The 20,616-nt window shown below is 34.7% G+C and overlaps 1 protein-coding gene across 1 annotated transcript in view; it reads right to left on the minus strand.

Annotated features, from left to right (window-relative positions):
• Positions 1-18,041, minus strand: part of HTR2C (5-hydroxytryptamine receptor 2C) — a 112,921-nt gene extending 94,880 nt beyond the window's left edge. The window contains exons 1-2 of the mRNA XM_019949409.3: positions 18,007-18,041; positions 13,365-13,678 (exon numbers count right to left, since the gene is read on the minus strand). Of these exons, the coding sequence (XP_019804968.1) occupies positions 13,365-13,678; positions 18,007-18,041 (349 nt within the window). The remainder of the gene's footprint in view (positions 1-13,364; positions 13,679-18,006) is intronic.
• Between the last annotated feature and the right edge of the window lie 2,575 nt (positions 18,042-20,616).

Here is a 20,616-nt window from a genome sequence, read left to right on the forward strand (position 1 = left end):
AGTAAGGCAGCGAGGTGTAAGAAAATGGGGAGTAGTAGAAACACAGCAAAGTTGGAACACATACACAATTGAATAAAAGATATTCAATTTACAAAGTTCAAAAATCATTGGTTAGGGGCTTCCTTAGTGGCGCAGTGGTTGAGAGTCCACCTGCCGATGCAGGGGACACGGGTTCGTGCCCCGGTCCGGGAAGATCCCACATGCCGCAGAGCGGCTGGGCCCGTGAGCCATGGCCGCTGAGCCTGCGCGTCCGGAGCCTGTGCTCCGCAACGGGAAAGGCCACAACAGTGAGAGGCCCGCGAACCGCAAAAAAAAAAAAAAAAAAAAAAAAAAAAAAATCATTGGTTAGGGTACAACAAAACTCACCTGCAGGCAGAAGTCAGATAAAGAGCTACAAGATAGTGGCATCTGGTTTCGGTGAACACTAAGTACCAATGTCCTAGAGCCTAGTACATCATTTATCTAGGAATGTGGTACCACCTTTACACAAATAAGAAAATTGTTTCATTTTGAGAATGAACTCCAGGTATGCAAATTTTGGATATATGTTAGGTACATGAGAAGATTATCTTCTACTATTTGTTAACCAATTCAAAGAAATCAGAAAGATTCTATTTATCACATGTTTATTTCCATTAACTCTAGCTTTTCTAGAATGTTTTAGGATAAAGGCTTTTTCACTCAACGTCTTTAGAGCTAAATCACATACTTTAAAAATTATATTTTAATGTTAATGTTATAAATATAATGCTGTGCTAATATTATAATTGTATCAATATTGATAATATTTTTACCTTTAACTATTAATAAATATTAATTAGTAATAATGTTGATATTATATATTAATATGTTTTATTAAGTGATTCCCTAATATAGGGCCAACATAGTGTTACTGGAATTAATCCCAGTTCATCGTATAATATTTTTTAATGTGACATTGGATTCTGTTTGCCAATTGTTTATAAAGAATTTTTGTCATAAGTGATGTTAGTCTATAATATTCCTTCTTTGTGCTTTGTCTTTATTTGGTTTATGTGTTAAACCTATGCTTGCTTTGTATAAGAATTAGGAAGGTTTTTAAAAAATTATTCAATGGTCTTAAACAATTTATGGAATATTACAACTATCTGGTCTTCAAACGTTTTAAAGAATTCCCCAGTGAAACTATCTGTATCTGATGGTTTTTTTGTGTGGTAGGTCCTTGATAACTTTATTTCTTCTACTGAAATTGTTCTCTTTCTTTCTATATCTAATGAGGTTAATTTTGCTAACCTGATTTTCCCTGGGAAACTACCTGTTTTTTTTTAATGTTCTCAATTGATTTGCGTATAAACCTACAAAGTAATCTAATTTTTAAAATTTACTTTGCTTCAATGGTTATTTTCCTTGTTATTTCTTATTTTGAATATTTTTGTTTCTTCCTTTTTCCTTGTTTCAGTTAGCTAGTGCTTTTATTTTGTTTAAAAGTTGCTTTTTAAAAATGCAGGATTTTGATTTATTAATTAGGTATATTGTTTTTCTATTCTCTACCTAATTAATTTCTGCTTTTATCTTTAGTTTGTTTCTTTGTGCTTTCTTTTGAGTTACTTTGCACTTCTTTTTCAAGGTTGCTTTCTAGGAATTTAATTCATTTGTATACCTTCATTTTTACTTATAAAGGTGATGAGGGCTATGAATTTTCCTTTGATCATTGCTTAAGTATCTTCTATAGATTTTGATATGTAGTGTGTATTCTATCATATTTCTAAAGTAGTCTGTAATTTCAGTTTGCATTTGTCCTTTTGACCAACAGTTGTTTAAAATTTGTTATAACTTCAAGATCAGATGGTCTTTAAACTTTTGTTGTTAATACTTTCAAGCGTTATTGTGTTCTTATCAGAAAGTATTTTTCATAATAGTTTTACTTTTCTAACATTTTCTTTGTGGCCTAATGGATAATTAATTTTTGTGAGTGTTCCATGAACTCGTGAAGAAAATATACTTTCTATGATAAGGGTATAAAGTTTAATATACATCCATAAAACCTACATGTCCAATTTTTTTGTACTGAGTATGATATTTAAAGTCTCCCATTAGTAGAATGTATCCATAAATGTATCCTTCCATGTTCTTTAGTTTTTGCTTTTAAAAGAGCATTGCTGTGTTATTGGGGGCATAGATATTCTTAACTGCTATATACTTGTTAATTACAGCTTTTAATCATAAATAAACATCCTTTTTGGGGAAAAAAAAGCATCATTTTTTTTTTACTCTTACTGTTTTTTTAATTTTTTATTTAAAATTTACTTTGTCAGATATCAACATCACAATTTCTGTTTTCTTAGTGTTTCTATTTGCTTACTATACCTTTGCCCATCCCTTTATTTTAACCATTGTGATTCACTGGGTTATGAGTTCCACTAAATATAGAGAGTATAGTTGGGTAATTTGTTGTAAGCCAACTTGAAAATCTTTTATTTTTAATGGTAAGTTAGGTTCATACAAGTGTATTGCTATTACTGGTATGTTTGTTTTCAACTCTGTTATTGTATCACGGTATAATGTTGAGAGTATTGTTTTATTTTCTTGTGTTTCTTCCTCTACTTGACTTTTTTTTTTTTTTACTCTTCTATTAATTGCATTTCTTTTGGTTTTAGATAGATTTGTCTTTTTGTTCTAGTGGTTAACTTTATATCATGTTTATATCATGTTTTCTTTACATCCTGTTTAATACTCTTAGACCTCTGTTTTCTTATGAAATCTAGTTTTTCTGGCTTGCCATTTTTTGGAGTCATATAAATTAACACCCATCTTTTGTTTATAGAAAAATCAATGAAATTATTCTACTTTCTTCTTTCTCTTTCCCTTTCTCTTTTCTTCCCAATTTTTAGTTGCATTGCTTCTAAGTTGTTAGACTATATAACAAATAATATATATCATATAAGATATGACAGTATTCTTATGCCCTTATACCACCTTTATTTCTGTCTTAGCTCTAAAATTAAATATATTAAACACTCATGATCCATCTTTTTGAGGAAAAGTTCCCAATCATCCCTTTGTTAGATGAATCTTATCCATTATTCAATTTCTTAAGAAGGGCTATGGGTTCAGAATTCTCTGGGTTTAAAAAATATTAAACTTTTTACAGCTTGATGGCCAACTTGTCTGGATACAAAATCTTGGTTTGAAACTTTATTTGAGTATTTTTCTTTTTTAAATTTCAGGTATAACTTACATACAGTAAAATTCACCCTTTTAAAACTGCATACTAGAATATATAGTTTTTAAAATTTTGAGAAATATATATACAACCACTACCACCATCAAGATATAGAACAGTGCCATACTACCAAAGTAAATGCTCCTTTGGAGTCAGCATTGCTTGTTCAGACCCTGGAAACTAATGATCTGTTTTCTGTCTTTATAGATTTACTTTTGAAAGAATATCATATAAGAGGTTGACTTTTATAAAAATATTGCTTCAGTGTTGCTTTGTTTTGTTATTTTTTAAAATTATGAAGCCAGTCTAATTCTCTTGCTTTTGTAAATTATTTCTTATTTTTGCCTGAAGATTTTTCTTTCTATTTAACACCTAATGTCTCAGATATATCTCAGAGTTGACTGTTCCAGGTCAATTTTTGGTACTGGGTTGGCCCTATCAATATGTACATTGAGACCCTCTTTTATTTCTGGAAAACTTTCCAGGATTATAGTTCTAAATATTAATTCTGTTCCATTATATTTTTTTCTTTTCAAGGATTCTCATTATACACACATTGGCTCTTTTATTTGATGGTCTTCCATCTCAAACACTTTCTTTTTGACCTCTTTTACTTCTTTCTCCATCTCATTTTCATTCTTTCTGTTGTTTCCGTGTTTTTCTTTAGTGCCCCTTATTAAGTTTTCATATTAATCTATTCTTCTTTAGGCACTTTTAATTTAATGTTCATTCCAATATGATTTTATCTTTTTCTCCTATTTTATTCTCCTGGGTTCAATCAACTTTTGCTTTATGTTGACCAATTTTTTTATCCATTTCTTTTCTTAGTTTTTAGATTTCTACTTCAAGGTGTTTTTTTTTATAGATATATCTTTAAATGTTTGAGAAAATTTAGTTTATCTTGAAGTATTTTGTTACAGCTTTTTTGTTTTTTGATCATTCTTTATTTGTGGGAACTTTCATCAAATGGCTTTTTTTATTCTCATGTTCTGCTTTCTTTTTATAGTAGCTTGGTATAGATGAAAGTTGGTTGCATCTTTGAATTTGTATGAACATGGCTAGCAGTTTGTGGGTGGTTTCCATGGCTAGTGGTTTGTGGGTAGTTTCCAAGATTCCAAGCTCTGGAGCACCCTTTTCTCTTCATGTAACAAAGTATGATTTCTTTATTGGAGGACTTTTGGGGTACAGTGGAGGGCAGTGGGGGGAGGGTTGATGGGTTCTTACATGTTGACATTTTTTTGTCTTGTAAGTTGATGAAATTTCCCCTCTTGTTTCTTTTTCCCTTCACTGTGCATTTTTTTTCAAAAGTCACCTCTCCCTTTTAACCCTTTTCTACCTCCAAAGAGTTCCTCTCCAACACTGCTTTCTTGAGTCCTATATACACTTCTAAGTCAATTCTCTAAAGGATGAGCTTCCAGAGAAGTTTCTCAGAATTTTCATACTTGGGGTAGACTTTCTTTCTTATGATGATTTTAGCTCAATCTTAGGCTTCCTACTAGCTTTCCTCCTCTCTCTTTCATCTAGTATTTACTGGACTGCCCTTCCTCTTCACAACAGCACATGGTGGGAGCCTAATAGAAAGCTCATTGTGATCTCTTATTTATTTTCTGCTTACAGATTATTTGGAATTTGAATGTTCTCCAAATTAGGTGGTGGTATTGTGTAGTTTTATTTGTTTTGTTTTGTTGTTCTTTATTGCTTGGGGGTGTGGTGATGGATGTGTTAGGACATTTGGATTTAGGCTGATGCCATTTTTTGACCACTCATATATTTTTAAGGGAGAAACTGGCAAAATGAAATAGACACCACAAGACGAAGTATACCTTCTAAAGCATATTCATTCCAGTGACCTTTTCTTACATAATTTGGAGCTATAGTGTGGTAAAATGCTCACAGAGAAGGTAAAATACTTATACTTTGAAATTAATGCATCATTCAAACTCAGTAAATATAAGGAAAGCATATTTCCTGAGAACACTATTTATAAAATGCCTATTGAGACAATCTATTACCACTGTGTATTTAGAACAGGATAATTAATTTGTAAGTTCCATGAGAGATTATTTTCTAGATGCAGTAATCTTCTTTTAGGACTTGAGAACTAGATACACTTTCAGTATTAGTCCTTCCAGTCTAATTCCATTATACACTCCAGGGAGAAGGGAGTCTATTTCACTGCCTTGTGAGATGAGCATATCGGCAATGAAATTCAAACTGGGTTCTCCAACTCCCTAGGAAAGAAACTTTGCAGTGTAGTATAAGTGGTTTTGATTGTTCTTAATAAATATTAGCTAGAAACAAAAGTTAGGTTAAAACGAATATGGCAAAGATATGGGAGAAAATCAAAAGAAAAAATTTTTATCACTGTCTCCTTTTAAAAACATGAATTATAGACTCTAGGAAGAAGAATAGCTGTTATTGAGTGCTTATTATGTGCCAAGCACTTAGTTTGTCAATATTTAGGAAGATTACTTAAAATATGTTTTTAAAGATGATGAGCCTTGGGGACCTTCAAGATGGCAGAGGAGTAAGATGAGAAGATCACCTTCCTCCCCACAAATACATCAAAAATACAGCTACATGTGGAACACCTCCTACAGAACACCTACTGAACGCTGGCAGAAGACCTCAGACTTCCCAAAAGGCAAGAAACTCCCCGTGTACCTGCGTAGGGCAAAAGAAAAAAGAAAAAACAGAGACAAAAGAATAGGGATGGGACCTGCACCTCTGGGAGGGAGCTGTGAAGGAGGAAAAGCTTCCACACACTAGGAAGCCCCTTCACTGGGAGACACAGGGGGTGGGCAGGGGGAAGCTTTGGAGCCATGGAGGAGAGCACAGCAACAGGGGTGCAGAGGGCAAAGTGGAGAGATTCCTGCACAGAGGATCGGTGCTGACCAACATACACCAGACTGAGAGGCTTTTCTGCTCACCTGCTGGGGCGGGTGGGGGCTGGGAGCTGAGGCTCAGGTTTAGGAGGTCAGATCCCAGGGAGAGGACAGGGGTTTGCTGCATGAAGACAGCCTGAAGGGGGCTAGTGCACCACAGCTAGCCGGGAGGGAGTCCGGGAAAAAGTCTGGACCTGCCTAAGAGGCAAGAGACTATTGTTTCAGGATGTGTGAGGAGAGGGGATTCTTTCCCTTTCTGCCCACAGAAGGCAGAGCACCACCTAAACGAGCTCCAGAGACAGGTGCAAGCCATGGGTATCAGCTTGGACCCCAGAGACCAGCATGAAACGTTAATGCTGCTGCTGCAGCGAACAAGAATCCTGTGTACAAACACAGGTCACTATCCATAGCCCCCTGGGAGCCTGTGCAGCCCACCACTGCCAGGGTCCTCTGATCCAAGGAGAACTTCCCTGGGAGAACACACGGTATGCCTCAGGCTGTTGCAACGTCATGTCAGCCTCTGCTGCCACAGGCTTGCCCCACATTCCAATTATAACTACTGTACCCCTCCCACCCCCCGGCATGAGTGAGCCAGAGCCCCCTAATAGGCTGCTGCTTTAACCCCGTCCTGTCTGGGCCAGAACAGATGCTGAGGGCAACCTACATGCAGAGGTGGAGCCAAAACCAAAGCTAAACCCCAGGAGCTGTGCGAACAAAGAAGAGAAAGGGAAATTTCTCTGTACAACCTCAGGAGCAGTGGATTAAATCTCCACAATCAACTTGATGTACCCTGCATCTGTGGAATACCTGAATGGACAATGAATCATCCCAAAATTGAGGCGGTGGACTTTGGGAGCAATTGTAGACTTCGGGTTTGCTGGCTGTGACTGATTTGTTTCTGATTTCTTATGTTTATCGTAGTATAGTTCTGAGTGCTTGTTATCATTGGTGGATTTGTTTAGTGGTTAGGTTGCTCTCTTTTTTTAAATTATTATTTTATTTTAATATTTATTTATTTATTTTTTCTTTTTTTCTCCCTTTTCTTCTGAGCTGTGTGTCTGACAGGGTCTTGGTGGTCTGGCCTGGTGTCAGGCCTGAGCCTCTGAGCGGGGACAGCCGAGTTCAGGGCATTGGACCACCAGAGATGTCCCAGCCCCACATAATATCAGTTGGCGAGAGTTCTCCCAGAGGTCTCCATCTCAACACTAAGACCCAGCTCACCCCAAGGGCCAGCAAGCTCCAGTGCTTTATGCGCCATGCCAAAAAACTAGCAAGACAGGAACACAACCACACCCATTAGCAAAGAGGCTGCCTAAAATCATACTAAGTTCACAGACACCCCAAAACACACTGCCAGATGCAGCCCTGACCACCAGAAAGACAAGATCCAGCCCCACCCACCAGAACACAGGCACCAGTCCCCTCCACCAGGAAGCCTACACAAGCCACTGAAACAACCTCACCCACTGGGCGCAGACAACAAAAACAGTGGGAACTATGAACCTGGAGCCTGCAAAAAAGAGACCCCAAACACAGTATTTTAAAAAAAATGAGAAGACAGAGAAATATGCAGCATGAAGGAGCAAGGTAAAAACCCAATAGACCAAACAAATGAAGAGGAAATAGGCAGTCTACCTGAAAAAGAATTCAGAGTAATGATAGTAAAGATGATCCAAAGTCTTAGAAATAGAATGGAGAAAATGCAAGCAACGTTTAACAAGGACCTACAAGAACTAAAGATGAAACAATGATGAACAACATAGTAAATGAAATTAAAAATTCTCTAGAAGGAATCAATAGCAGAATAAATGAGGCAGAAGAACGGATAAGTGACCTGGAAGATAAAAAAGTGGAAATAACTACTGCAGAGCAGAATAAAGAAAAAAGAATGAAAAGAATTGAGGATAGTCTCAGAGACTTCTGGGACAATATTAAAGGCAACAACATTCAAATCATAAGGGTTCCAGAAGAAAAGAGAAAAAAAGGGACTGAGAAAATATTTGAAGAGATTATAGTTGAAAACTTCCCTGACATGGGAAAGGAAACAGTCAATCACATCCAGGAAGCACAGAGAATCCCATACAGGATAAATCCAAGGAGAAACATGCCAAGACACATATTAATCAAACTATCAAAAATTAAGTACAAAGAAAAAATTTTCAAAGCAGCAAGGGAAAAGCAACAAATAATATACAGGAGAATTCCCATAAGGTTAACAGCTGAACTTTCAGCAGAAACTCTGCAAGCCAGAAAGGAGTGGCAGGCCATAGTTAAAGTGACGAAAGGGAAAAACCTACAACCAAGATTACTCTACCCACCAAGGATCTCATTCAGAATTGATGGAGAAATTAAAATCATTAAAGACAAGCAAAAGTTAAGAGAATTCAGCACCACCAAATTGGCTTTACAACAAATGCTAAAGGAATTTCTCTAGGCAGGAAACACAAGAGAAGGAAAAGACCTACAAAAACAAACCCAAAACAATTAAGAAAATGGTAATAGGAACATACATATCAATAATGACCTTAAATGTAAATGGTTTAAATGCTCCAACCAAACGATATAGACTGGCTGAATGGATACAAAACAAGACTCGTATATAAGCTGTCTACAAGGGACTCACTTCAGACTTGGGTACACATACAGACTGAAAGTGAGGGGGTGGAAAAAGATATTCCATACAAATGGAAATCAAAAGAAGGCTGGAGTAGCAATTCTTATATCAGACAAAATAGACTTTAAAATAAAGACTATTACAAGAGACAAAGAAGGACACTACATAATGATCAAGGGATCAATCCAAGAAGAAATAGAATTGTAAATATTTATGCACCCAACATAGGAGTACCTCAATTCATAAGGCAATGCTAAAAGCCATAAAATGGGAAATCAACAGTAACACAATAATAGTAGGGGACTTTAACACCCCACTTTCATCAATGAACAGATTATCCAAAATGAAAATAAATAAGGAAGCACAAGCTTTAAATGACACATTAAACAAGATAGACTTAATTGATATTTATAGGACATTCCATCCAAAAACAACAGAATATACTTTCTTCTCAAGTGCTTATGGAACATTCTCCAGGAAAGATTATATCTTGGGTCACAAATCAAGCCTTGTTAAATTTAAGAAAACTGAGATCATATCAAGCATCTTTTCCAACCACAACGCTATGAGACTAGATATAAATTACAGGGAAAAAACTGTAAAAAATACAAACACGTGGAGTCTAAACAGTATGCTACTAAATAACCAAGAGATCACTGAAGAAATCAAAGAAGAAATCAAAAAATACCTAGAAACAAATGACAATGAAAACACAGTGACCCAAAACCTATGAGATGCAGCAAAAGCAGTTCTAAGAGGGATGTTTATAGCAATACAGTCCTACCTCAAGAAACAAGAAACATCTCAAATAAACAACCTAACCTTACACCTAAAGCAATTAGAGAAAGAAGAACAAAAAACTCCAAAGTTAGCAGAAGGAAAGAAATCATAAAGATCAAATCAGAAATAAATGTAAAAGAAATGAAGGAAACAATACAAAGATCAATAAAACCAAAAGCTTGTTCTTTGAGAAGATAAACAAAACTGATAAACAATTAACCAGACTCGTCAAGAAAAAATGGGAGAAGACTCAAATCAACAGAATTAGAAATGAAAAAGGAGAAGTAAAAACTGACACTGCAGAAATATAAAGGATCATGAGAGATTGCTACAAGCAATTATATGCCAAAAAATGCACAACCTGGAAGAAATGGAAAAATTCTTAGAAAAACACAACATTCTGAGACTGAACCAGGAAGAAACAGAAAATGTAAACAGACCAATCACAAGCACTGAAATTGAGACTGATTAAAAATCTTCCAACAGGGCTTCCCTGGTGGCGCAGTGGTTGAGAGTCTGCCTGCCGATGCAGGGGACAGGGGTTCGTGCCCCGGTCCGGGAAGATCCCACATGCCGCGGAGCGGCTGCGCCCGTGAGCCATGGCCGCTGAGCCTGCGCGTCCGGAGCCATTGCTCCGCAATGGGAGAGGCCACAACAGTGAGAGGCCCGCATAACGCAAAAAAAAAAAAAAAAAAAATCTTCCAACAAACAAAAGCCCAGGACCAGATGGCTTCACAGGAGAATTCTATCAAGCATTTAGATAAGAGCAAACACCTACTTCTCAGACTCTTCCAAAAAGTTGCAGAGGAAGGAACACTCCCAAACTCATTCTATGAGGCCACCATCACCCTGATACCAAAACCAGACAAAGATACCATAAAAAATGAAAGCTACAGGTCAACATCACTGATGAATATAGATGCAAAAATCCTCAACAAAATACTAGCAAAAAGAATCCAACAGCACATTAAAAGGCTCATACACCACGATCAAGTGGAGTTTATCCCAGGAATGCAAGGATTCTTCATTATACACAATTCAATCAATGTGATATACCGTATTAACAAATTGAAGGATAAAAAACATATGATAATCTCGGTAGATGCAGAAAAAGCTTTTGACAAAATTCAACACCCATTTATGATAAAAACTCTCCAGAAAGTAGACATAGAGGGAACTTACCTTAACAGAATAAAGCCCATATATGACAAACCCACAGCCAACATTGTTCTCAAAGGTGAAAAACTGAAACCATTTCCTCTAAGATCAGGAACAAGACAAGGTTGCCTGCTCTCACTGCTATTATTCATCATAGTTTTGGAAGTTTTAGCCACAACACTCAGAGAAGAAAAAGAAATAAAAGGAATCCAAGTTGGAAAAGAAGTAAAACTGTCACTGTTTGCAGTTTACATGATACTATACATAGAGAATCCTAAGATGCTACCAGAAAACTACTAGAGCTAATCAATGAATTTGGTAAAGTAGCAGGATACAAAATTAATGCACAGAAATCTGTTGCCTTCCTATACACTAATGATGAAAAATCTGAAAGAGAAAAAGAGGGAAACACTCACATTTACTCTTGCAACAAAAAGAATAAAATACCTAGGAATAAACCTACCTAAGGAGGCAAAAGACCTGTATGCAGAAAAGTATAAGACACTGATGAAAAAATCAAAGATGATACAAACAAATGGAGAAATATACCATGTTCTTGGATTGGAAGAATCAACATTGTGAAAATGACCATACTACCCAAAGCAATCTACAGATTCAGTGCAATCCCTATCAATTTACCAATGGCATTTTTCACAGAACTGGAACAAAAATTTTACAATTTGTATGGAAACAGAAAAGACCCCTAATAGCCAAAGCAATCTTGGGAAAGAAAAACGGAGCTGGAGGAATCAGTCTCCCGCACTTCAGACTATACTACAAAGCTACAGTAATCAATACAGTATGGTACTGGCACAAAAACAGAAATATAGATCAATGGAACAGGATAGACCTCCCAGAGATAAACCCACGCACATATGGCCACCTTATCTTTGTTAAAGGAGGCAAGAATATACAATTGAGAAAAGACAGTGTCTTCAATAAGTGGCACTGGGAAAACTGGACAGCTACATGTTAAAGAATGATATTAGAACACTTACTAAGACCGTATACAAAAATAAACTCAAAATGGATTAAAGACCTAAATGTAAGGACAGACACTATAAAACTCTTAGAGGAAAACATTAGGCAGAACACTCTATGACATAAATCACAGCAAGATCCATTGAGAAATGGAAATATAAACAAAAATATACTAATGGGACCTAAGGAAACCTAAAAGCTTTTGCACAGCAAAGGAAACCATAAACAAGATGAAAAGGCAACTGTCAGAATGGGAGAAAATATTTGCAGGTGAAGCAACTGACAAAGGATTAATCTCCAAAATATACAGTCAACTCATGCAGCTCAATATCAAAAAACAACCCAATCCAAAAATGGGCAGAAGACCTAAATAGACATTTCTCCAAAGAAGGTATACAGATTACCAACAAACACATGCAAAGATGCTCAGCATTACTAATCATTAGAGAAATGTAAGTCAAAACTACAATGAGGTATCACCTCATACCAGTCAGAATGGCCATCATCAAAAAATCTAGAAACAATAAATGCTGGAGAGGGTGTGGATAAAAGGGAACACTCTTGCACTGTTGGTGGGAATGTAAATTGATACAGCCACTATGGAGAACAGTATGGGGGTTCCTTAAAAATCTAAAAATAGAACTAGCATATGACCCAGCAATCCCACTACTGGGCGTATACCCTGAGAAAACCATAATTCAAAAAAGTGTCATGTACCACAATGTTCATGCAGTTCTATTTACAATAGCCAGGACATGGAAGTAACCTAAGTATCCATCAACAGATGAATGGATAAAGATGTGACACATATATACAATGGAATATTATGCAGCCATAAAAGGAACAAAATTGAGTTATTTGTAGTGAGTTGAATGGACCTAGAGTCTGTCATACAGAGTGAAGTAAGTCAGAAAGAGAAAAACAAATACTCTATCCTAACACATATATATGGAATCTAAAAAAACAAAAAGTTCTGATGAACCTAGGGGCAGGACAGGAATAAAGACACAGATGTAGTGAATGGACTTGAGGACACAGTGAGGGAGAAGGGTAAGCTGGGGCGAAGTGAGAGTAGCATTGACATATATACATGTAAAATAGATAACTATCTATTTTACATGTATATATCTACCACATGTAAAATAGAAAGCTAGTGGGAAGCAGCTGCATAGCACAGGGAGATCAGCTCAGTGCTTTTTGACCGAGGGGTGGGATAGGGAGAGTGGGAGGGAGACACAAGAGGGAGGGGATATGGGGATATATTATACATATATCTGATTCACTTTGTTATACAGCAGAAACTAACACACCATTGTAAATCAATTATACTCCAATAAAGATGTTAAAAAAAAATGAAGATGATGAACTTCTTTCATCTTCTTTGTATAAAAGCTGGTACTATGTATGTGTACTGCCCAGAACATAGGGGTAGGCACATGTTTCTTTCACTGTCACAATCTGTATATTGGAAGGCAATTGTCATTGTTTACAAATGACACTGAGCAATAGAGTATCTATATATGATTTTAATATATTATAAAACATTTGTTTTGCTTTTTCAAGAGTCTGCTACTGATTTATTTAATAAATATACACACATCCAATTTCGTCTGTCACACAATTTTCTTTTCTGTTTATTTTCCAAATGATACAAGTAGAATAATTAACTTTCTGATTTTTTACGATACCTGCCACAGATTTATGACATGATCTGAGATCAAAATACTAATAAATTTGTACTTACCATAAAGGATTGCAAGCAGAGACAGTGGCATGACAAGTAGTCCCACTAGCATATCAGCAATGGCTAGGGACATTAAGAAATAATTGGTGGCATTGTGCAGTTTCTTTTCCAAGCTTACTGCCATGATAACGAGAATGTTGCCACCTATTGTCAAGATTATTATTATGACGATTGAAAGTGCTGGCCAGTTTTGTACCCCGTCTGGGAATTTGAAGCGTCCACCATCGGAGGTATTGAAAATGTCAGTTACTATGGCTGCTACTGGGCTCACAGAAATATCACATTGCCAAACCAATAGGCCAATCAGGTGCACACTGAAAATTAAGAAAAAAATAATCAGGTATATATTATATTGCTTGTACCTAATAAATTACTTACATAAATCAACTGCTTTTCCTTTAACAATCATTATCATCATCATCATCATTTCTACTCTCAATTAAACTTCAGTATCTCTTCTTTCTCTCCCCCAAATACTTTTATTGAATGCTTAATATGAGTCAGGCACTTAGTTTACTGAAATATATATGTGTAATCTCATTTGATCTCATATAACATCCTCATGAAGTCAGTACTGATTTATATCTATTATGTATAAGGAGAGACTGAGGTTCAGAGAAGTTAAGTAACTTTCTCAAGGAAATATAGGCAGTAAGTAGCAGGGGCAGGGTCCGTACTCAAGTCCCGTTGAATTCAAAGCCTGTGTTTTAGACTTTTACTCTCTATACTCAATCTGAAACCACAGTATTGTTTGACTTGCTGAGTGACTTTATGCTGGCCCATAATTTCTTAATATCTGTCCTGTAAATTTTCCTTCTACCTGACACTCTCCCCATTTCTGTCCTATGTTTTCTGGTGTTGTTCTAGGTTAGAAAATGATTTGTGGTGATAATTAACTCCTGTGGGTTTGCTACTTTCCTATGCTGGAAAAGAAATCTCTTAAGTCATTTAAAATGTACACCTCTCATGATGGTACTTATGTAGATTTTTACTGGTAGGAATTTCAGGCCAAGTGGCAGACTAATGCAAAAGAGACAGACGTGGTTATGTTTTGTACATTCCAAATTAATTTCCCCTGATGGTGATATGAGATTTATTCAGGTTTCATACATTAATGTAAGTCCGTAAATTGTCTCATGAAACTAATATTTATTTTCCTTAATAAGATAAACAAGAATAAGTATATTCAATATTTCCTGCTTAAAAGCAAGAATTATTATCTGTGAATGACTGTCTTATGTGTATTCTATGTTCAGTAATAGTTATTTAATGAATACTAAGCAACAACTATACTATATGTACTAGTTGTTAAACCCTGATATTATTTATAGAGAAGAAAATTTCCTCTACTGGTACAATATGTGCTAACCAATTCTCTATGCAAGAAAATTGTATGGGGGATGGAACACATGACATTACAAAATCCAGAGTCTATGAGTTCTCCATGTAAAAGTTTTGATTTCATTATCTCATTCACTTGTTCTTTGAGCTAAAAATATTATTTCTACAGGGAAAATATATGTGTGATTAAATTGACTATCACTTATTATCAATCATCAGAGAAACTTGCAGTAGTAACACTAGATGATTATGATTATCATAATTGTATCTATAATATTATACACACACACACACACACACACACACACACACACACACACACACACACACCATACTTTCTGAACCAGAACTGGAACACTGAACCTGAAAAATTATTGGCCTTATTTAAACTTAAGTAAAATATTATAATAATTTTCTACCACGTTTAAAAATTATTTCTCTTAATATCTTGTTAATATACTTTATGTATTTTAACGTAATGAAGAAATCATGAAAATATTTTGACTTTCTCATTCTACAAGGGGTGAAAACTAGTACTTCGGACATTTAGCTTAAAACTACTTCCTCATTAGTCAAAGCTGCCTGATATCCTAAGCATCATGTCGGTGGGAGACATACATAATAATTTTCTTCAAATCATGAGAAGTAATCATTAAATTCTTTCCAATGCTGGATGTATTCTTTTTTCCTGAGACATAAAAAATAAGCTAAAATAATATGTGATTCAAAAAATCTGTATCATAATTAATTTGTGATTAAAGTGAATAGAAATTATTGAAATAAAGGACCAAATAAATAGAAGCAAGGTATTTGCTTTCAGCTTTGATTACTCTGTCACTGTATTTGTTGTATTTGGCATGTGGCTAATGTCCTGGCTACCTGACCTAAATGATTTTTTTTGACCAGTCACTTAACCTCTCAGAAGATCAATTTCCTCATCTTTACAATGAGGATGATCACATTATTGTTGTGAAAATTAAATGATACATGTAAAGTCTCAAAATAATACCTTTGTTGTAATAGGCCCTCAGTAAATGTTGGAGCTTACCTTCTTTCTGCCTTCAAAGTTAAACAAAAGTATTTTGTGGTAGCTATACCCTAAATGTACTTCAAAATTTGTCAAGAATTTAAGTCCTGGTTTTATTTTAAGAAGGTACTTATTTATGCAGAACTGGCTCAGATAGTAATTTTAAATCCAAGGTCTTTTCTGGCCTAGCTGTTGAAAAACATGTTCTGAAATTTAAAAAAATTCTGGTTTAAATTAGTTGATGATCATTTCAAGTAGTCCCACAAGACTTTATGCTCACAGTGATATGCTGCATCTTCAATTTTCAGTTGCAGAATCACAAATATATTTATTCTTAAGCCTAGATAATATGGTCCTAACAGGATATGCAATGCAACTTCAAATTTTCTCAGTAAATTGTGAAAACATCTAAATCCTTTCACATTTCTGTAAAAATAGTAGAAGAATACAAAATAAAATTGTATATAACAAAAGTACAGGAAAAACTATGTCCAATTATGAATTTTATGATTTGAGTATCTTAGAACTTTGGGGTACAAAACCACTTAAAACATTCATCTTGCCTACCTCTGCTGGTCAAATATATTTTTACTTTTTATTAAAGAGTCCATGAAACAAATACTGAATTATTGAGGAAGCTTGTAGAATCTAACTATATCTTTTGTGAATTATTAAATAAAATAATGGTGTTGGGAAAAATCCTGACAGAGTTTTTACTTCAGTTTCCTGGTTTCAATTCAATTCAATTTAATAAATTCTTATTGAGCACTACTTATGAGCAAATTATTATGATTTTTACTGCAGTCAGTCCTATTTTCTACAGTATTATAATCAAGAATTGGCTGTATTCTAATTAAACCTCATTTGTAACATTTACTTGTTCAGTGAAAAACATACAGTCCTTTTACAGAAGAGGAGTAATCTAGGTCTTGTTTCTAAAGCTTATGCTGATTGCTATTAAGCCCACAGAAGTCTCATAAAATACGTGCACAAAAATCACAATTTCTATCTGAACAATTGAAATAACTTATTAATTGCTACTAAGTTTTGAATGAAAATATCTGACATTTTTAGTCGATAAACAAAATTATAATTTGATTTAAAAGTCTGAGTACATTTTAAATCTACTGAGTTTTTGCATGGCATATGACAATGGGCATTATTAGAAGAGATGAATGATCCCTTGTTTCTCTTAATGTAATGGAAAAAATTCTATGTGAATTCTTTAATTCCATAGCAGAATAATTTGGTACTCTTTAAGGTAGCCCTGCATTTGGTATATGGATCAAGGCCTATATACTAAGTTGTCCTTTCATTTTCCCAGACCTGGCTCTTTTTTTCCCTTCTTTATCACTGTCCCTCACCCTTTCCTTTTCCTCTCTGCTCTAGTTTTCTTGGAACCACGTATCCTTGAGACTATCATCACTACAATGTACAATGACATCCAAGATGGACTATAATGGTGCATATTGCAGAGGATCCAGTGTTGATGTACTTTATATCTACACTGCTCTGTAAACTGTTTCCTCAGTGAGCACTTTTATAGAAATCACAGAGGAGATTGTGCAGGAGCAAGGTGATTCAAGGCTTCTCAGTTGTACTGATCAGAGTTTACAGAGCCCTGGATCTTGTTTTCCATGCCCCCATTCCTCAAAGAGTAGGTTTAGAAGAAAGCAACCCAACCTTTTACTAAGTTAAAAAGAAGATATACCTGGATTAGATCATGTTTTGAATTGCTTAGTGCTTGAATTCAACGCTTTCCTTATCACTTTTATGTTATGTTCTATTGACTTTAACTACTGGTTCATTGTTTCAAGGCTACATCCTGTCCAGCTACATCCTCCAGCCCCTATTCCCTGACCTCTCGCTCATTCTTTTGCAACCTTAACTATTTTTCATAGAACCAGAGACTTGTAAAGACATTTATTCTCTTGGCTGTTTAGTTCATGCAGGAAGGAAGAGGAAAGAACCTTTCTTATTTCTACATTTTAACCATACAGAAAGGAACCACAAGTATCAGAATTATTTTTGAATGATATTACTTGTTTGAACATATGAGTGGTTGTGTTTAATTGGAGTTCAAGTTATTGTTTTTTTTCCCATTTATTGTTTTTGAATAGAAAACACCAGTAATATTAGTCTATTGGAATGCAAGTCATTTATACAGATTGAGGCAAATATAGCTGAATAATCATATAAAAACCTTTTTAACATTTTTGAGCAAACTACTATGAAAAGTTATTTTAAAAAAATAATAGGTAATAACATCCTTACAGGAACGAGTGCACTGCCTTCCTCAGGTTCACCATAATTGCTTCAGTCTTAAGCAACCAAAGTTTAAAATTGAGAAGAGGAAATTTAACAGACTGGATTCATTATGCCATCCTTTCTGGGGAGAGAAAAAAGAAAAAGAGAATTAGTTAAAAGTTTAAATAACTTTAATAACCTTTGATTAAATAAAAATAAATATATTTATTAAGTGATAAGAATCAATACTAAATTTAGCAAACAAGCAAGCATATTATATAAGTGATAAAAAATGGTAAGGAGAATAGATTTTTCATTTATTTACCAATATACAACCATCATAATTTTTCTAAAATTTCTTGTATATACTTTCTTTATATGGGGCTTCTACTAAATCTCCCCCTGCTGGAGTACAAAGCAGTGTTTTGAAAAAGAAATTAAGAATATATGCTTCTTAATTTGCAAACTATTGGGGGAAAGTTTGTGATCTAATAATTAAGTAGCATGTATAAAGTAAAAAGGTTTCATCTTATAGAGCAATGAAAAACTAAAACAAGTTTTAAGCATTTTTATAAAGTGAACATACTTTGTACAACATTTCTAACTTTTTTTCCAGTGAAGCAATCTGCTTTTTCGTAGATAGCTTTCTTTATACTTTTGCATGAACCAACAATATTATCCAGAGGGTAGCCACAGGTTTATACCAAAATAAATGAGTTGATTAAGTTTACCTAATTAAATATAGCAACAACCCTATGAACCAACTAGTTAGTATCCAACAGATAATATGCTGCAGTCAGAGCACATGGGATAATGTTGAAAATTGCAAACAAAAGGTCAGTTGCACTCGATGATTGAAAAACAAAATTTAGTTTCATTTATTGATTAAGAACTGACAGTGCATCTTCAGAGGAATTAGGAAGGAAACATGAACACTCTACAAACATCAAAGAATTTCAGAGTGAGTACCTTTGATTTCTGTAGGCTATTTTTGAAGGAGTTATTGGTTGCAATGCAAAACCCCACCAAATATTTACATAAGAGATTATTCACCACTTAGCCCTCACTATATTCAGTGTGCTAAAATGTTGGCCAAGAGTAGACTGGATGCAAATTTGCTGAGGATCTCTGCTGTGCTCCTTGTGGAAATAATATCTTTACACGGAGTAAAACGTGTCACTGTGAATTTTTACATTGATATTGAAGAAATACCCAGAGTGAATTCTAATGATTAACATAGAGACCCCTTGGTTTTTCTGCATAGCAATTCTTAACTGGGAATAGAGTAGGTAAACCTCTCTGTTTTTCATGTTGCCTTCTCTATATCCTCTTTTTTTGGATTTTGATTTTACTCTCTTCTCATACCAAACATGTAACTGTATTCTTTTTGGGGATCACAAGCTATTATGAGAGTCAAGATTGTGATGTTAAGTTTGCAAGTAGTGGGCTGTCAATGAGAAAAATTTAGTTGTGTATGTTTGTGGGTGGGGAGAGAGAGAAAGGGAGAGAGAAAGGGAGAAAGAGAGAGTTGAATAGCTTGAGAACATGGAATATTGAAAGGTCATCGCTTTTGTTTAATTTGTAAGTATTTTCAAGGAATATGATAAAAATTTGTCAGTAATCTTTTTTAATGTTTTCTAGTTCCTTTTAGAAATTTGGAAATAAAATTTTACCAAAAAAACTTGCACCTTCCTATGTTTCCCATCTTATTCAACAGCACTCTTCTAGTCAGTCAAGCTACAAATTTAATTTTTTCTCACTTCTTATCCCTCAACTCTCACTTGTGAGTTCTCTTAGTGCTACCTACACAAAAATTTATCCCCAAATCATCCCCTTAACTACAGTATGAGAAATGTTCTGTGAGTAATTCTACAAAAAGGGGAGGGGATGCAAAATCTCTTAAAGCCTTGGATAAGAAATTAAGAAGAGAAACAAACAAACAAAAACAACTCTAATTGAACACTGATCTGCATACCTCTCAGATTCCACCAATCTTTCATAACGGAATTCTCATGATTGTGTGAACACAAACACAAAAATATATGTGAGTTCAAGTATTCAAATTTGGGAGGACTTGTGTTTTATAAAATAAATTTAAAAATCACATGGGATAACTGACAGAGTAATTGATTAATTTTTAATGAGAATTTGTGATTCTTATAGAAACTATGATCATGTAGCAACATAATAAGAATATATATACACATTTATATGTGTGTACGTATGTATATATGTATTTGTGTTTGTGTATATATATAAATATATATATAAAATTTTGTGTAGAGAAAAGTATTGATTAACCTGAAATTGTCTCAAGCATGCAGAGAAAATTACAGATTAAGTCACAGAAATAAGTAAAGGATCAGTAAATACACATTCAGACCAATCTCTCATTTCTTTCTGCAACATAAATCACAAATCTTTTCATGCTCTCTCTAAAGTTCTGTAAGATCTTCAGGCATCACTAACAGTAACTACGTTTGCTAAGGCAAAAAAGGGGACAAATATTAGTTTTCATATAGTTCTTTTTTTTCATATAGTTCTTAATAGTACACAAGATATTGCAGAATAACTTCAGTTAATGTGGAATTTCAACTAAGCAAAACTCATATCCTGAGCATTATATTTAATTGATGC

The sequence above is a fragment of the Tursiops truncatus genome, chromosome X, assembly GCF_011762595.2.
Source record: "Tursiops truncatus isolate mTurTru1 chromosome X, mTurTru1.mat.Y, whole genome shotgun sequence".
NCBI classification, from domain to species: domain Eukaryota; kingdom Metazoa; phylum Chordata; class Mammalia; order Artiodactyla; family Delphinidae; genus Tursiops; species Tursiops truncatus.